This window comes from Monodon monoceros, unplaced genomic scaffold (assembly GCF_005190385.1).
Source record: "Monodon monoceros isolate NGI ecotype Baffin Bay Population unplaced genomic scaffold, NGI_Narwhal_1 Super_Scaffold_20, whole genome shotgun sequence".
Taxonomy (NCBI): Eukaryota; Metazoa; Chordata; class Mammalia; order Artiodactyla; family Monodontidae; genus Monodon; species Monodon monoceros.
The window spans coordinates 47,808,825-47,827,250 of record NW_021703777.1 but is presented as its reverse complement, the minus strand read 5'-3'; the positions used below and the strand labels follow the sequence as shown (position 1 = coordinate 47,827,250).

Sequence of the window (18,426 nt, the reverse complement as noted above, 5' to 3'; positions counted from 1 at the left end):
ATTGGAATACAGCCACACTACTTTGTTTGTCTATTGTCTATAGCTGCTTTATTTCTATAACTGCAGAGGTGAGTAGCTGTGATACAAACCAAGTGGCCTACAAAGCCTAAAATATTTATTATCTGACTCTTTACAGAGGTAGCTGGCCAACCTATAAACCATGTGTAACACAGGGTAACTAAATACCACAGAAATCTTCCATATTTTTCTCACCACAGGCAGGATCTTTCTGACTATCAGTGAAACTCTGAAGGATTTTGGCATGTGGAAGAAGAAAACAGTTCAGTAAAATAGTGTTGGGATAAAATTAGGTAAGTTAATGGTGCAATAAAGTGAGGAACTAGAAAAGAAAAATCCGGAAGTTAGGCGAACAACGACAGTAATGGTTATGCATTCCAAATATTAAAACTTCATCACATTTTAATCGTATGCACTTCACCGGAGGAAATTTTGGAGATGATTAGTCTATGCACCTGTTGAAGCAATGGGTTAATACAACACGAGGATAAAGTGTAGCCTGCAACATTCTAACTCGACTTGTTGGCATTAAGGGCACAAAGAGCTGAAGAAGTTGTTGTCAAGTTGATTATCTCTTATCTGCTGACTGATTCAAATTTTGTCCTCTAACAGAAGACCTGTCCTAATGGTTTGCTGTGTGATCACAATAAAGAGGCCTCAGCCATACACTGAGGTGGGTGAGAGCTTGAGGGAATAGATGCTGCCTATTGTGCGCTCTGGAGGGGAAGGATTAAGCAAGAGGGGTGTGAGAAGCTTACCAGGCAAAGAAAATATTAACAAGGACATTCTAGATATTTCTGTAGTTTTTGTGGCAAAAGCTCAAAGAGTTGGGACTCTAAGAGTAGAATATGTAAAATGGGGAATGGTGAGTGATGAAGAAGCAGGCAGGAACCTTGTGAACCATTTTAAGAAGCTTAAAATTCACCCTGCAGGCAATGGGCACTTACTGGAGGTTGCAGGCAAGTGTAAGGTATGATGCTTCTAAGGGCCACTAGGGAGCTTATGGAAGACAGATTTCAGGACAAAACAACACGGAGGCAGGAAGATGAGTGGAACAATTGCAATGGTATTGGGGTAGAGAGCCAAGGCTATGTTCTGCGGAAAGGTGATCAAATGTCCCTCATGTACAGAAGAATCTAAAGTCTAGAAGAGACCTAAAATGAGTATAGGGATTATTTGGTTTAGGAGATCCAAAGGCCACCACTAAAGTGTTATCTAGGCAGCCCCTAGTCAGGAAAGGGAAGACTGATTTAATATACATGGTGACTTGTCAGTGCTAATTATAATGTATTTTTTAGAATTTAACTTAAATGTTACCTATGGACCTCCCTATCTCATAAAAAAGGAAAAAAATCATCTGTGTACTTTTCCCTCTCAGCTCCAAAGAGTCCCCCGCCAGCCTAGACCAGACAACTGTTCAGCTGCCCTAACAAAGCTATAAAGTGGTTGATAAGAAATGAATTCCATATCCAGTCTTCTCAGTTTACAAATTTTTCTAGAAGCCACAGGGACACCCAAGAAGTCGGCCTGGTACAAACAGCCTGTATATCAATACTTTACGTGTGATACATAAATTGATTTTTTAAGAAGAGCTTGGTTTTCTCAAACATGAATATCATAATATATCGCAAGGATTTTTAAAAAACATTATCACATAATATATAACATGAATAGTGTTTTTATAAAACTAAGGAATAGCAAACTTCCGTGTAAACTGGACTTCTAACTAAACGAACACATAGAATCTTAAGCTTCGCCGGGACAGAAGCTGGCACTGTGCACTGACAGTACAGAGAGGGGACCCTGATAGATGCAGATGGACACCCAGAATTAGTCATTACAGCTCCTGGGTGAGTGCTAACCAGGGAAAGACTTAACATGGGGGGGCGACAGGTGTAGGGGAATGATGCCAGGGTTCCTGCTCCTTTAAAGGTTCCCTGTTCCTGTAAGGCTCCCAGCTCAGTTTTAATGAGTAAAAGTGGATCCAGAGTTGACTGTAAAATGCTTAGATGTACTTTGCACTTGTGGTCTGAATTGCATCTGCTCAGCAGATGGGAATTACCCACATTCTGACGTTTGTCATGAATAATGGGCTGAGCAAGAGAGGAGTTCCTCAATCTTATCACGCTATTTGGCCGGAAGAAACACTTTGTATTTAATTTTATAAACTGTAATATGCATTGACATATTGGACAGCATGATGAGTGGAAATGAGTTATGCCCTGCATCCATAGACAGAATGAATGTCAAATTTTAGTTGTAATAAGAGTTCTCCCTCATTTTAGTAATGATTTACAGCATAATTCAGTGGCTATCTAATCCTTTTCGTGGAAACCAGAAAACCCCGTCTCATTCTTTACTAAGTGATTCTTAAAATTTGGACAAAGGCAAACCAGAAATTCTGTTGTATGCTGTAGCCCAACACAAGCTTCAGAGGTTGCCACATGACACAAAATAAACTTCAGTGGAAAATACAGCCCAATGTAGTCACCAAAGGCAAATTTGGCCATGGCTGTGCTTCCTGAGTTTGTGTTATTTCTGCCTCTTGGAGACTTGCTGAAAAATGTTCAGGCTCCCAGCCAGGCAGCCATGGAACCAGATAGTGACAGCAGCACTAGAGACAGCATTCTGCTGTGTGTATTGCCATGTTTAAGAGCAGAAACCTAAAACATTCGAAAGAGTCTTTTCAAAAAGATGAGAAATTGAGGCAGAATAAAAATGCTAGCTTGCTCTCTTATACAGTCACCCCCCCCCAATTTTGTTCATAATGTTACATTTTAGCAATGAGATTAACTATTTAATGTCAGGTTCAAAAAACTGAATTTAAAAGTTAACTCAGAGTTAGTTTTACAAAAAATATATTAACATGTAAAGATAGCAAATTGATCATTTTCTGGGAATTACGGTTGTGATTTTTTATTTTATGTGTTGTAGTTCTGTATACTTTTCAAACTCTATATAGTAAATGCATAATACAGTCATAATGTTTTCATAATTTTTCTTCCATAAACATGTAATATGAACTTCTGTACGTTTTTGGAAAGGGGAACCAGGAAATAGGCAGACAAAAGAATGAGTAAAGCCTTATCATTAGGCTCTTTGCCAAGACAAACCATCATTCCATATTACTGATGTCTGCAAGCAGTAGCAGAATTCTCTTAACCCACGTTATCCTTCGTTACTGTCAACTTGGATCCTGGAATTAAAATTGCAAACTCCTGCCGCCCCTCTTTCATAAGTGGCTACGGCTCCATTTCTTTTTGTCTTTGGCCTCATCTCCTGGCTCAAACGATGAGGAAAGAAGACTGCTTTTCAACCTTTGCTTAGAGACTTTCTTCAGCTAGCAAAGTAGGTTATTCATTTCCATTGCAAATGAAGGGATTGGGTTCCACAGTTTGAATACTGAGAAGCTGGGAAGGGAAGGGCTATCTCGATTGAAGCAAAAATGCAAAACCTAAAATGATCAGGGAGCCTTGAATTTGTTTAACTCTCCCGACTTCCTTCAAAGGGCTGCCCTTTTTGAAAAGGAAGGGTTTTGAACATCTTAACAACTCTGCTCAAGTATCATTAATTATTGCTGGTGGTTAGGATGATGGTGCCTGTGATTTGTTTACCTTTTTCTTCCAAGCAGTTCTGTTCTAGACCCTAAGTCTCTGTCAGTGCTGACAATTGATAATAAAAAGGACCTGGGAGTTTCCTGAAATCCATTAGTAATCTAATCAATAAGGTAATATAACTAGACTTGTCTCACCTCCCACCCTCTGGCTGCTTTTGGCCATTTTGTGACTTTTGTATTTTCTGAGGTATACATCTTTTTAAGATTACCCCTGTAAACAATGGCCCTGGAGCTATTAATGAATAGATCTATCAACTTCTCTCAGGTCCTTAACACCTAGAACTCAGATAAGAGCAAAAGGATGAAATATTAAGGTATAATTTCACAATATTAAAAAGAAATTTGAAGTGACTGATGGCTAGTTGGTTGATAGAAAACAAAAACCCCCCAAATGTTTTCTTGACTATGAAAACTCCACTGTTTAAGAGAGGAGCTGTAGCTACTCAGAACAATGTCACTAGATGTTGGTAAGACATGGAAGAGGGTCTAAAAAGGGAGAGGCAAAGAAGGATTGTATCATTTATTAAAATGCTCGTGCTTCTGAAGAAGACAGGAATGTGCTTTAGAACTGCTATCTGATTTTGAAGAGAATTCCTTTATAAGCGTAACGATCAGATTTTATATTTTAACACACTAGCTTGTTTTCTAACAACCTCAGATAAAGGAAGACACTTATCTACTCTCTTTCCCTCTATGGTTTGGCTTCTGAAGATTTTTATGAAAAAGATTTTTAAAAAATTCACAGTCTATTATTCCAGTTGGCGGCTGCAATGAGCAGCTTCCGCATCAGACCTTGGTTTCTGTTATCACATGCAGCTGACTTCCTAAGGGCAGCCCAAGGAGTTTGTGGACAGGGAAGAAAGAATGAGGGAAGTCTATGTTCTACAATCTCCTTTTCTGGCCTGAAACACAGAGAAGTATGGTCTCTGGCTCGCAGCCCTGACACTATTTGCAAATTAGTACTGATTTTTATATTCTATTCTAGTCCAAAGTAGGGACTTGAAACTACCTCCACTTTGATGGAATAGTCTGTTTCTTGTTGTAGCTGATGGTTCTGGAGAGAACAAAGAAATATTTAGTGCCCAAGAAAAAGCTGTTTGAAAACTACAGAAAAATTATGTGCCCTGAATGTGTGGACAATATGAAACACAGTGGTAGATGTGCTATGTTAGATAAATGGTTCTAAAACCCGACCTGAAGGGCTTGTTGAAACAGATCATGAGGGGCACCTCCAAAGTTTCTTATTGAGTTATGTCTGGTGTGGGTCCTGAGAATTTGCATGTTTAACGTGTTCCTAGGTGATTCTGGTACTGCTAGTCCAGAGACCACCCTTTTTTTTTCGTTTTATTCTTTGCGGTACGCGGGCCTCTCACTGCCGTGGCCTCTCCCGTTGCGGAGCACAGGCTCCGGACGCGCAGGCTCAGCGGCCGTGGCCCACGGGGCCAGCCAGTCCGCGGCATGTGGGATCTTCCCGGACCGGGGCACAAACCCGTGTCCCCTGCATCGGCAGGCAGACTCTCAACCACTGCGCCACCAGGGAAGTCCCAGAGACCACACTTTTGAGATCTTTTAGATCTCAGGATGCTGAGAATCATGGTGATATTATTCTTTTAGGGGAGGGGAAGTCTATCAACTGGCAGGTTGCAGGTTGAAACAGGCGGACATTCCAACTGAAACTAAAATAGTTACATATAACCAGCCTGCTAACACTTCTGCCCTTTCCTCCTCTGTTACTGAAGTAAGAGGCCAGAGAACACTGTCCTTGCAGACATTCTTTGGGAGGAGGTTTGTTCTAGTTTCCTATTGCTGCTGTAACAAATTGCTACAAACCTAGTGGCTTTAAACAACATAAACATTATCTTACAGTTGTACAGGTCAAATACAGGTCTCACTGGCTATAACCAAGGTATCAGCAAGGCTGTACTTCTTCTGAAGGCTCTAGGGGAGAATACATTTCCTTGCTTTCTCCACTTTCCACAGCCTACCCACATTCCTTGGCTTCCGGCTCCCTTTTCCATCTTCAAAGCCAGCAGTGGCTATACAATCCTTCCCACTCCATCACTTTGACATGGAATCTTTTCACATAGTTCTCCTACCCTCCCACATAAGGACCCTTATGATAACATTGGGCCCATCTGGATAATCTCCCAAATTTAAGGGATGCTAACGGATTAGCATCCTTAATTCCATCCGCAACCTTAATTCCCTTTTGCGACGTAATGTAAAATATTCACAGGTTCAGGGGATTAGGAAGTAGACATCTTTAGGAAGTCATTGTTCTATCACGGGATTCAAGGGTGACTCCTATCCAAATATTGTCTGAATACTTGGGAGGCATCTTGTTAGAAATCAGAATCTGTATTTTAACCGAGATCCCCAGGAAATTTGCATGTATGTTAAAATAAGGAGAAGCCCTGATATAATCACCTTGCCACTAGGTATGAGACAGTATTTAAGGGTAACATATGTCAAGCCAAAATACTAAAGTCCTGATTTAGTTCCTTGATGCTAATACTCCCATACTCCCTCATCATCAACAAAAGTTTATTGAGGAATTACTGTGTAATAGACAATGTAATAGATGCTGGGGAGACTGCAGTATTTAAAACCAATGGGGCCCGTGCAGTGATGGGAGTTGCTTTCTGGAGGAAGAAGATAGGAAAAAAACAAAACAAAACAAAAGAGCAAATAAAGAAATACGTTGATTTTACATAGGGGTGAGTGCCATAATAGCAATGAAACATCATCCTGTGATGTAGCAGATGAAAGAGGGCACTTTAGAGAACGTGATCAGGAGGCCTGAAATATTAAACTGACACCTGAATAATGGCAAGGAGCTATAGCCCTGTGCAGAGTCAAAGGAAGTGTCCTGAGCAAGAGATGCCGGTGCCACGTCTTGTGTGCAGCACTAAGTTTGACATGTTTAAAGAAGAAAAACAAGGGAACAATGGCTCAAGATGAGGTTCTAAAGGTTCTCCAGGCCAGATCGCATTGGGCCTTAGAGAGACTCCTTATGGTAAGGAGTCTGCAATAGGAAGCTTTGAAGGGTTTAAGCAGGACGCCGTGACGACATTGTAAAGAGACGTTCTGGCTGCTCGGGGAGGATGGATTACGGGGACAGGGAATGGAAGCTGGCAGCCCAATTAGGAGGCAGTAATAGTTGTCCAGGCAAGAGAGAGTGGTGGCTTGGACTAGATGGTGAGAAGTGGTTGTATATTGCAGGTGGAGTTGATGGGACTTGCTGTGGGGCTGGGTGTAGAAATGAGGAAATGAAACAATTACGTTGGTTTCTAGCTTCCGTTAGGATCTTGCTTCTCATTTTTCCATGATTTAAACTTTTAGGTCTCTCTAATATGTGCCCTATAGATTTTTTTTTTTTTAAAGCCAGTTAAAAAGTAAGCACAGATGTGTCACACAACACACGTCATGATTGGAGCAGATGCAGGCTGACGGTAAAAGACCACGCTTTGTGTATGAACAGCTGGGAAATTTTGTGCTGGTTGAGGGTGATTACCTTGACATCACAGTCTGATGCCCCTTGTTCCCTTGAGATGGGGAAACTATTCTGTTAAGCCTTTCAGACTGATATGCCTTTCAGCCACTTGGACCATCGGGATTGTTACTAGAGTGTCTGAAACACAGCAGGTGGTCAGTGATCCTCGGAGTCATCTATGTGAGCGTGAACGACAGACAGGGCTTTCCTTACAGGCTTTTATGGTGCTCTTCTGTAATGCTGCCATGACTTTGACCACTGATTCTCTTTACATTGGAAAAAGTATATTAACGGGCCTCCTTGTTTCTATTCTGGGCACCCTCCATCTACTCTTCACACTGTATCCAGAGTATGTAGAACATACATAAGCATATCATCTGCTTTGGTTAACATCCTTAAATGTCTCTCTACTGCTCTTGGTATAAAAACCCCAAATCCTTATCACAGCAGGTAAAGTCCTGCTTGGTCTCTCTTCCTCTTTAGCCTCTTTTACAGAGATGCTTTTTTTTTTTTTTTTTTTTTAAGAAGATGTTGGGGGTAGGAGTTTAGTAATTTATTTTTGCTGTGTTGGGTCTTCGTTTCTGTGCAAGGGTTTTCTCTAGTTGTGGCAAGTGGGGACCACTCTTCATCGCGGTGCGCGGGCCTCTCACTATCGCGGCCTCTCTTGTTGTGGAGCACAGGCTCCAGACGCGCAGGCTCAGTAGTTGTGGCTCACGGGCCTAGTTGCTCCGCGGCATGTGGGATCCACCCAGATCAGGGCTCAAACCCGTGCCCCCTGGATTAGCAGACAGATTCTCAACCACTGTGCCACCAGGGAAGCCCCAGAGATGCTTTTTCCTGTGTCCTGCACCTCAACCATTCTGGGAACTTTCACTGGCTGGAACTCTGGTCTCCCTCTGGCTGTGAAGATGTCAGGCTGGCTCCTTGTGTCAGGAGTGCTCTCCTGCTGACTCTCTTAACCTTGTTAGCTTGCGTCACCTTCAGATCTCTGGACTTCCCTGCTTAGGCTAGATCCTTATTTTCTCGTAGAACTTGGTTCTTTTCCTTCTGAACACTGACCTCATTTTGTTACCAGGCTTTTAGAGCTGTGGTCTCACTGTGATTTCCAGAGCAGTAGCATCTGTACCACCTGGGAACTTATATGTGCAAGTGCTCACTCTACTCCAGACCTGCTGAATAAGAAACTCTGGGAATGGGGCCCAGCAATCTTTATTTTACCAAGCCCTCCAGAGATTCTGATAAAGGCTCAAGTTGGAGATTTGTGGCTTCAGACTACAGCCTCCATGAGAGTAGGGCTCTTGTCTGTCTTTGCTCAAAATTGCTACCCCAGCTTCTAGTCAGTGTCTGGCTAATGGTGTGCTCTCAGCAATTGTTTGTTTAGGGAATAAAATATAGGAAACTGAATGCTGAGCAACATTTAGAGGGGAAAGGTCTTTTACCAGCATAGCTAACAGGACCAGAAATTCAAGTAAACTCTGTGTCATCTATTTCTAGAGTCTTTGAATTTTGACCTCATCAGACTTTCTATTGAAACATTTTCAGTGTGTATTGGGCAGACAGATGATCTTGTTGTTTTTTAATGGACTAAAGTCATAAAATAGGTAAATGTGGAGTAGATACATTTTATTGTGAATAGCAGTCATATTGGTATGCTCAATGACTGTTAACAATATATATTCATTGAAAAATATCTGACATAAAGCTTAATGACCCTTTTCACTAGTCTGGGGGTGATATTACTGACCTTTATGTAAAATTGTGATATCCAATTTCTCACAATAAAATGAATTTTTACTAGGTCACCAGACATGAATAATGGGAATGTTTACATAAATTTAAAAGAAAAACTCCCACATAGAAAAAGATTCCTCATTTTTTTTTTTTTTTTAGCGATACGCGGGCCTCTCACTGTCGTGGCCTCTCCCGTTGCGGAGCACAGGCTCCGGACGCGCAGGCTCAGCGGCCATGGCTCACGGGCCCAGCCGCTCCGCGGCATGTGGGATCTTCCCGGACCGGGGCACGAACCCGTGTCCCCTGCATCGGCAGGCGGACTCTCAACCACTGCGCCACCAGGGAAGCCCAAGATTCCTCATTTTTAAAGGAGATGGTCCTACACATGTCTCAAACTTTTTGCCCTGGCTTATTTTAAAATCCTGACTCCTATCAAAATATGTCAGGGAGGACTCCCTTATCCTTTATTAAAGACAACAGTCCAAAGGTCTTCAGAAGAGTGTGGCCCTATCTTTATACACCTACCTGCAGGGCATGCTGAGGCTTGCAGTGTTTGCGCCAGTTCCTTTGATCCAGAGAAGACCCAGGCCATGGGACCTGGGCAAACACTGCCCTCTGGTTCTGCCCGCCAGGTAGGACGCAGCCCCTGGAACACTGGCTCTTTGTGCTGAGTTTGTGCTCAGAGGTGCAGGTGGCTGCTTTCTTTGTTTCAGCAAAGGGTACTGGCCAACATGCTTGGCAAAAGGAACTGTTTGGAGTGATGCACTTTCTGCTCAAATTTATTACATCATGCTAATTAGAGTTAGTTAGTAAGGACAGGAATGCACATGGGCCTTGGGGCCACTGTTGGAAGAGCTGCAGCCTGCAAGGGTTTGTATTAAGTTCCTAAGTAGGAGAATAAAAAAATCTAACAAGTTCCGAGAGTGAAATCTGATCTACATTCTAGAACTGGATTTGAACTCTTTTTTTTCAAATTCAGGATTGACATTTACTCATCCCTAAAATGCCCTGATTTTAGCCTAAGACCTGAAGTGAAAGCACTTTGAAAGCAACCATAGGGAACCACTTTTTTTTTTTTTTTAATACTCAGCTCACTTAGAATATTTACCATGTGAAGCAACAGAGCAGTGACAACCCCAGGCAAGGAAAGAGCAACTGGAATCTTAATCATTTGAGCATGGAGTTAACTTATGCCAACACCCTTCACTCAGGGAAGTTTCTAAACTCAGAAAATTCTTATCCAGGAGTAAGACATAAATGTTATATTGCTTACTGTGCTATTAAATCAATACCTCTTATTTTCATGGATCATATATTTGCTGAAAGCAAAATTTTCATTAAGGAAGGTCTATTTTCCTATTAATTTGCAGCATTTTCATGTATTTCTGTGCATGAAAATAAATATCGCCTAATAAGTTGGTGATTTCTGTCTTGCCAGAACAACGCTTGTCACAGAGTGGGAGATGAATAACTACTTAAGTGAATAAATGAAGAATGGAGGGCTTCCCTGGTGGCGCAGTGGTTGAGAGTCTGCCTGCCGATGCAGGGGACACGGGTTCGTGCCCCAGTCCGGGAAGATCTCACATGCCGCGGAGTGGCTGGGCCCGTGAGCCATGGCCACTGAGCCTGTGCGTCCAGAGCCTGTGCCCCGCAACGGGAGAGGCCACAGCAATGAGAGGCCCGCGTACCGCAAAAAAAAGAAAAAAAAAAAGAATGGAGGGCTTAATGACAAGCTGGATATCATAGGTAGTCAATGGTATCATTATAATTTTTGGTGACTATTTTGTAAAGATTTCCCTGAGTTCCAGAAATTTTGTTTATTTCAGGTGGGCAGAAGTTCTCAAACTTTAAGCCTTTCCTCCTCTGAGCAGTAGTTTCTAGACTCCAGTAATACTTCAGACTCACCTGATTAGCTCTGAGGGGGAGCGCAGCATCTGCACTGTTAATAAGCATCTTGATCGGAAGGCAGGTGGCCCCTGGACCACATTTTGAGGAATGCTATCTTCAAGTCCAGTGTTTGCGTAAATGCTATATTATTTTACTTTACCACCTGGAATACCAATAATACATGGATACTAGGGTCTGAAAGGGTATCTGTGGTATAGAAGATGAACTGCAAGTGCCCAATTCAGTCAATTCAAAATATGACACAAAATAAGGGTCACTAGAAATGCAGACACTTTGGAAATATCCTCCCCCAGAATATGTGGCTTCATTTTAACATATTTCATTGTAGGCCAGTTATAAAATGGGAATGCATATATGTTCTCAAATTTTGTTCATTTTCTTTCTCTTCTTATATTCTAAATGATTAGAATGTATGTTTAAAAATATTTTCAGCGATTAAAAAATTACAAAATGCTGGCTTCAAGGCTATTTTGTGGGAAAGTGATTGATACAGTCTGGCTGAGGGCTATGGATGTGCTGTTCAAAACTAATTATTCATGTACTGCTTTTATGAGTTTGGCTAACTCCAAGTATAATCTGTTATCACTTAATATTTTTCTAGTTGATGTTTCTCTTTTGATATATTTATTCAACAATTATGTATTACTTATTGCATTAATATTTGCAGAATTATATATGAAACACTACCCTCTCCCCTTAAATTTTCAGTCTTATTTGGGGAATAAAATAAATAAATATAATACATTAGAAAGTGAGAGTGTTCTGATAGCATGTGGTTCAGGATGGGTGTTTTCATTAGTTATAGGACCCATGGTTGCGAGTGACAGAAACCCAACCAAGTTACTTAGTAACTTGTTTACTAAGCAAGCTTTTATCTGTCCTGAGAAATAATGTTTGTGAAATCAAAGATTTCATGTGCTAGTTATATTTTTCTAATGTTTTCCAAGAGTGTTCAAATAAAAACCAATTATGTATGTTTAACCTAAAATCATCTCATGTATCAAGGCCATCCAGGTACCTCACCTTGGGAAAGAGGATGCAAAAGATACTTAGGTCTTAACCTTCAAGGGGCTTACATTCTACCTTGGGAAACCAGGCATCTGGTATGAGGCAGTAAAGACAAGGCAAGAAGCCTTAAGCTGTTGGTGGGAGAGACAGCTCATCAAACTATTTTAGAAAGCTAATTTGTAACAATAACATTAGATTTACTTGTATACTTTGATTCAGTAATTACACTTCTGTGAACTAGTACTTGTATATTCAAAATATTGGAGCCATCTTGAAGGTCAAAATTAAAGAAATTATATTATGACATTTCTATATTGTTGAGTGATATAGTATCATTAAAATCATCTTTAGGAAGATTATTTTAATAGTATGGGGAAATATTTGTGATATAATGCCAGGTGTGTAAAACAAGATATAGAATGATCTCAACTATATAAAATAAAATCCTTAGAATATGGGTCATATGACAAAATTAAATAGTACATTTTCTGAGTAGTAAGATTATGGATAACTTTATTCTTTCAATTTATATGTTTCTATATTTTCTCAGCTTTTATAATATAAATATATAAAATACAATAATTTATAAAATAATCATACTTTCATAATTAGGAAGTAAATATTTTAAAAGAACAAACACACAAGTAATTAACAGGCTAATTAAAATCTTACTGCAGTTCAGGGAGGATTTCATGGGAAAAGTGAGAAACTGAGACTGGGAAACTATAAAATATTACAAAGGAAACGGAAGTTGACCTGGTAACCACCGGTGTATGGAATAGGTGTTCATTTCAGTGAAAATTCTTGATTTTCATACGGTGATTACACAGATGAATAAAAGGAATGTGGTGTCCAGGACGAGAAGTTACCATCAGCTGCTCATGGCTACAAATGAGATCGACATAAAGCAATTAAGAACAGAACAAAGAGCTTCATGAAGGTGGAAGAAAGCTGTTCTAGAGAAACAGAGGATTCAAGGCCTGAGAATAAAGAGAAACACATGTGAACCAATAGCAGGATTGGGAAGAACAGGACCACCCCTTGGAGCAGACATGAGTTAGGGAGGGCACTGGGACTTCTCTCTGACCTTTGTCTTGAGGTTTTATAGGGGAAGAGAGGTCATGGAGATGCCAGTGAGTGCAGAAGGGGACCGTGAATTGCTATTGGGATTGTGGGGTGCCTGCTTAGGGTGCCTTTTAATCTGATCATAAGGGTAAATCTAAAGGTTTTGGTGAGAAAGGACCTTGCTTTCTCAGGAATCCAAGAGGTCAAGAGCAGCTGTGTAGCTGAAGTAGATGAAAAAGAAAAGATTGCAACCTCAGACTGAGAGGTGGCCCCAGGAGTAGTTTAGCAATGCACTGAGGGCGGGGCTGGTGGGAGGTGAGAATCAGGATTCCATGGGCTGACCTGAGTCAAGCAGAGTTGAATAACAGGAAAATACGTACAAGGGTTCGTACATTCTTCTCTTATGCCGTGTACTGTTTCTTCTCGAAATTTCCCTCCCAGTGTGGTAAATTTGTTTTCCTGGCTGGTTAAACTTACACTGCACAGAAGGCATTTACGCAAAAAGGAACACTGGTGTAGACCCAGGGCTACTGTCTTTGGAGACACCTTTGTTCAATGTTTCTGTAATTTTCTCTGGGGGGAGGCACTGTGGTAGGGGGACCTTCTTGGGGCTGTGCTGGGCTCTTACCCTGTTCTGCCCTTCCTGTCACTCTCTCGTGAGCGTCTTCCCTTTTCTTCACAGTCTCTCTCATCTTCTCCATCATCCCTCTATCTTGAATCTCATTTGCCTCCTGCTTCCCCTGCAGATCACTCACATGCTTTTTTCATCATTTTCTCTTCCCAAACCATCATCTTTCAGGTCCTCTCAACAATGTCCATCCTGTTACCATGTCCATCTCTTACTTCTCTCTAGGATCTTTCTATCTCTCTTCCCTTTGGTTTCATATGGATGTTACTTTCTCTGACTTTCATTATCAGTCTCTGCACTTATTTTAAAAATTAATTTCTGCCTTTCATTTCAATTTCCCATTTTCTCAGCTTCCCTCTTCTCCTTGTATCCCCAGCAACACTTTAGCTGCCTTGACACCCCCAAGCGGTGTTTTCTATACTTGCCCACTCTATCACTGCCCCTCCTCTCTGTTCAGTGTTCACATTCCTTCTGCCCACTTTCCATCCAATGTACTACTGCTCGCCTTGTTGTTTCCTACTTTTCCTTTCACTCTTTTCTAACCCTGGATCTTGAATCTTCTCTATCACACTTATTCCCTTGGTGACATTAGTCAGTCTCAAATGTAACTTGTCTAGGACTGAACTCCCGATCTTCTACCCCAAACCTGCTCCTCCTGTAGTCTTTATAATGTCAGAAAGTATTCACTCCATTCTTCCTGACCCAAATCCTTGGAATCATCCTTAATCTTTCTCTTTCTCTCATACCCACATCTAATCCTTCAGGAAATCCTATTGTTTCTTCCTTTAAAATATACCCAGAATCTGAGCATTTTTCCCCACCTCCACCCCTGCCACCTCGGTCCAAGCCACCATCATCTCTACTCTGGACTATCCGCTCCTTGATAGTTTCTTTGCTTCTATCCTTGTGCCCTCTTCAGTCTGTTCTTAAAGCAGCAGCCAGACAGATTCAGTCACTCGTGTACTCAATAATCTTCAATGATTTCTCATCTTGTAAGTGGGAAAGACGAAGTCTCAGTGGCCTATGAGGCCTTACATATTCTGGCCCCATTCTGTCTCTGACCTCACCTTCTCCTACTGTCCTCCCTATTTCACTTTCCCACACCAGCTTCCTGCACCCTTACAGGCGTGTGACTGCCTCAGGGCTGTGAACTTGGTGTCCCCTTTCCTGGAAGGGGACCTGGGAGGCTCCCAGCCAGATACCCACACAGCTCACTCACTTCCCTCCTTCAGGCTTTTCCCTACTGCTACCTCCTTCCTGAGGCCTTCCTTGGCCATCTTATATGAAATCATAACTCACTGCTCTCTACCCTCCGCAATCATTACTCCCCTTCCAGCTTTATTCTTCATGTCCTTCAGCACCTAATAGTGCATCTTGTTTTCCATTTATCCTACATTTTGACTGTATCCCTCTTTTAGGAGGCAACCCCATGAGGGTAAGGGTTTTGTTTCATTCATTACTGAACGCTCAGTGTCCACAGGAGTATAAACTGCTTGTAGGAAGCAGTTTATAAGTACCTGAGGAATGAATAACTCCTCTTTTACTTCCTGCCTTCTTCCCGCCTCTTATATTTCATGCTTATCCTCCAGCTGTGGCTTTAGTTCCATTTTTGACCATATTTATTCCTTTTGCTTTCCCATTGTGCAATCCTGCATCATTTATACTACTTTCCTCTGTCATTTATTTGGCTTTGTTTCTCTTCCCTGTAAGACATGGATCACATTCCAGGGCGACTTGTTTTTTTTCTTACCTTTGTGTCTTTTCCCTTTTCAGCTTCTTCTCTAGCTCAGCCAGGTTCGTCCCTTATCTTCACTCTTATAGTTTTCAAATCCCTGCTCTATTATTCCTAAACTAGCATAAGATGCTATCTGCTGTGTATAAGAAAATAGCCATAGCTGTTGACCATCTATTGCATAATCTAACATCAAGAGGGAAACAGTAAAAATGAAGTATGTCCTGAGGAGCAACAGAGGGAAGGAGAGGCCAGGAAAGCCTGGTTTAAGCCCATAGGCTAATTCTTTGGCTATATTATTTATGAGGAGCCTCGGATCCTTTACTTAATGCTGTTCCTGAGAACTGTGACAACTATTAAAATAGAAATTTAGCTTTTGGTGAAATTAGACCACTATTTATGAAATATGAGTCATTGTTCCATGATAGGCTATGGCTTTTCAGTCTTCAGGAACGTATTTATTCAATTTCTAATTCAGTGTCTCAACTGATGAGTCATATCATTGATCTTGTGGTTCATACATCATGCTTTTTTTATTGATACACATTTAGACTTTATTATAATACCTATGGAAGACCCAAATTTAGGCACTTTTTATATCATATTTTCTGAAATATTTTACAAAGGCCTCATAATTTTTATAACATTTAATTCGCTGGGCTCTCTTCGTAGCAGATGAGAAAAATTAGAAAATGTAATGATGCCATTTTCCAAGTTTTTCCAATACAGTTAAAGCTTTCAGAATGAAGCTTAGGGGGCTTCCCTGGTGGCGCAGTGGTTGAGAGTCCGCCTGCCGATGCAGGGGACGCGGGTTCGTGCCCCGGTCCGGGAAGATCCCACATGCCGCGGAGCGGCTGGGCCCGTGAGCCGTGGCCGCTGAGCCTGCGCGTCCGGAGCCTGTGCTCCACAACGGGAGAGGCCACAACAGTGAGAAGCCCGCGTACCGCGAAAAAAAAAAAAAAAAAAAGAAGCTTAGAATGACAAAATGCATAATATACATAAGGTGTAATCCACAAATGACTGATAACTAGAATAACATATAATACAGGTGTACAGTTACCTGGTAATGAATGTCCTCTCATTGATGAAGATCCAAGAAGAGGACTGGTGAGCCATCATAGTCATTTTCTCCCCCTTTGTGAGATCATCTGAGGCTACCCTAAAACATTAGAATAATATTAATGATATGTTCCTGTGATGCATTCATAAATTAGTTTCTGCCTTAAACTGAAATTATTTGTTGTGTCCCTATTGTGTAAAAATATTTTGGGGAGAATTTTTAAGTAGTGTTTTTTGTATGGGCATGAGGGTTGGGTTGGAGGGGCGGGAGGAAAGAGAGATTTTTTTTTACCATGTGCCTGCTCTGGATCCTACACTCTGAATGTGGGCCATTTGATGGATGTTATCTCATTTACTCCTCAGACCATGCCAGCAAAGTAGGGGTGTTATTTCCATTTCACTTAGTAAGTAGTGGAACAAATAATTTGAAGCAAGGTCTGAATGTCTTTAGGGTTTCCTCTTATTTTTCTTTCCAGCATTGTTTTCGCAGCTTGAAAAGGGTTTGAGTGTCTATAAATTTGTCTGTTCTAAGATTCTTTTAAAAGGTTTTTTTCCTATGTCAAAGGGAATTAATTTTCAGGATAAGTTCAGAGTTCTAACTACAACTCACCTTGAGTGGGTTTCTAAATGGCATCCTCCAAACCTGCTTTTCATGTTTATTCACAGGATAATTTGTTTTGGGAACAAGTAATACTGTGTTGCTTTTTCCCATCCCCTCCCACCCCCTCCCCCACCTCCATATAGCTTTAAGATGTTTAGGTGTTTTACTCCATTCTTATTACTCAATACATGCTTTTGAGAAAAATCTATTTTATTCTCTTTTGATATCAGTTTCCCATTTTAAACTGAAAATTATATTCTTCATATAATTTATGGAAAATAGTAGTAAAGGAAGAGGAACATATAATTTAATTTTGACCATCTAAAGAAAGATGATAAAGAGGGCATATGAAGATGTACTAGATGAGCCAGAAATACATAGCTTGACATATGGTTTTCCCCTTGGTAATCAATTCAAGAGACTGACAACTGTGTGATAGAGAAGGGGAGAGAGAAAGGCAGACAGGGGTGGAGCAAGATTTCTAACAAAGGACAAAACAAACTGCAGTGTTGGCCCATGATAAATGCTACTGATTTGCAAATTTATAAGTGAAATCCTGGACCAGAGATGTGCTGATAATCACTTCCCAGTTCACGGCTGTACTAGCCACGCTCTCAGTGATGCAGGGATCCAGTATGTCTGAATTTGGCATAACTCCCTTTATAAGGAGTCCTATTTCTGAATTTTTAGTATTTGATTTGGAATATATGCTAAGAATTTTCTTCATTTTTCCACAGTTCCGATACTACCAGGTTTTAGTGATCTAAAAGTTATCTTCGGGCTTCCCTGGTGGCGCAGTGGTTGAGAGTCCGCCTGCTGATGCAGGGGACACGGGTTCGTGCCCTGGTCCGGGAGAATCCCACATGCCACGGAGTGGCTGGGCCTGTGAGCCATGGCCGCTAAGCCTACGCGTCCGGAGCCTGTGCTCCGCAACGGGAGAGGCCACAGCAGTGAGAGGCCCGCGTACCGCAAAAAAAAAAAAAATAGTTATCCTCCTGTTCCATCTCTCTATAAATGCACAGATGGGCTTAGGGTGTTTGAAGCTGCTGCTTCCTGGTGCAGAACTTACGCTTTATTGAGAAGTGTAAAAAGGAAAAAAGAGAAGGCCCATGAGGAATTCTGTCTAGTTGAAATAATGTTTCTGAAGCCTTCCTGATTTTATATTTTATAGTAAAATTTCTAGATATTTTTGAGAAAAAATTACATGTCTTCCTGTTATACTTGTAAATAAAATTTCCAAATTTTATTTGTAAAATAAAATTGACTTCTGAAAAAAATTCATTTAGTTTTAAACTTCTGTTTATATAGCAGCTCAGTGTTATTTTCTTTAAAAAGATATTAAATTCCCAAAGGCTTATGTGATCCAAAAAGAGGCATGTTGCAATCATTGAAATTTTGGGGGGGCAACATGATAATACAAGCTAGCTAAAGTAGAGAAGAAATCCTAGGGCCATGTTTGGTGGTGTGCAGAAAAAAGGAACATGTACTGTGTAAACTGAAAAACTAGAGAAACTGTGGCCCAAGGCAAGGAAGGATCAGACAGTTTAGTAAGTCTGTTTTTGGAGTA

The 18,426-nt window shown here is 41.0% G+C and overlaps 1 protein-coding gene across 4 annotated transcripts in view; it reads right to left on the bottom strand.

Moving 5' to 3' along the window:
• RASSF6 (Ras association domain family member 6) overlaps positions 1–18,426 on the bottom strand; it is a 63,366-nt gene that overhangs the window by 35,230 nt on the left and 9,710 nt on the right. For 3 of the 4 annotated variants that reach the window (XM_029235327.1, XM_029235326.1, XM_029235329.1), the window contains exon 2: positions 16,260–16,358. In XM_029235327.1, the coding sequence (XP_029091160.1) occupies positions 16,260–16,324 (65 nt within the window). In that variant the 5' untranslated portion in view covers positions 16,325–16,358. Of the gene's footprint in view, positions 1–16,259; positions 16,359–18,426 lie in introns of those variants that run through there. The other variant, XM_029235328.1, reaches the window with a different exon arrangement.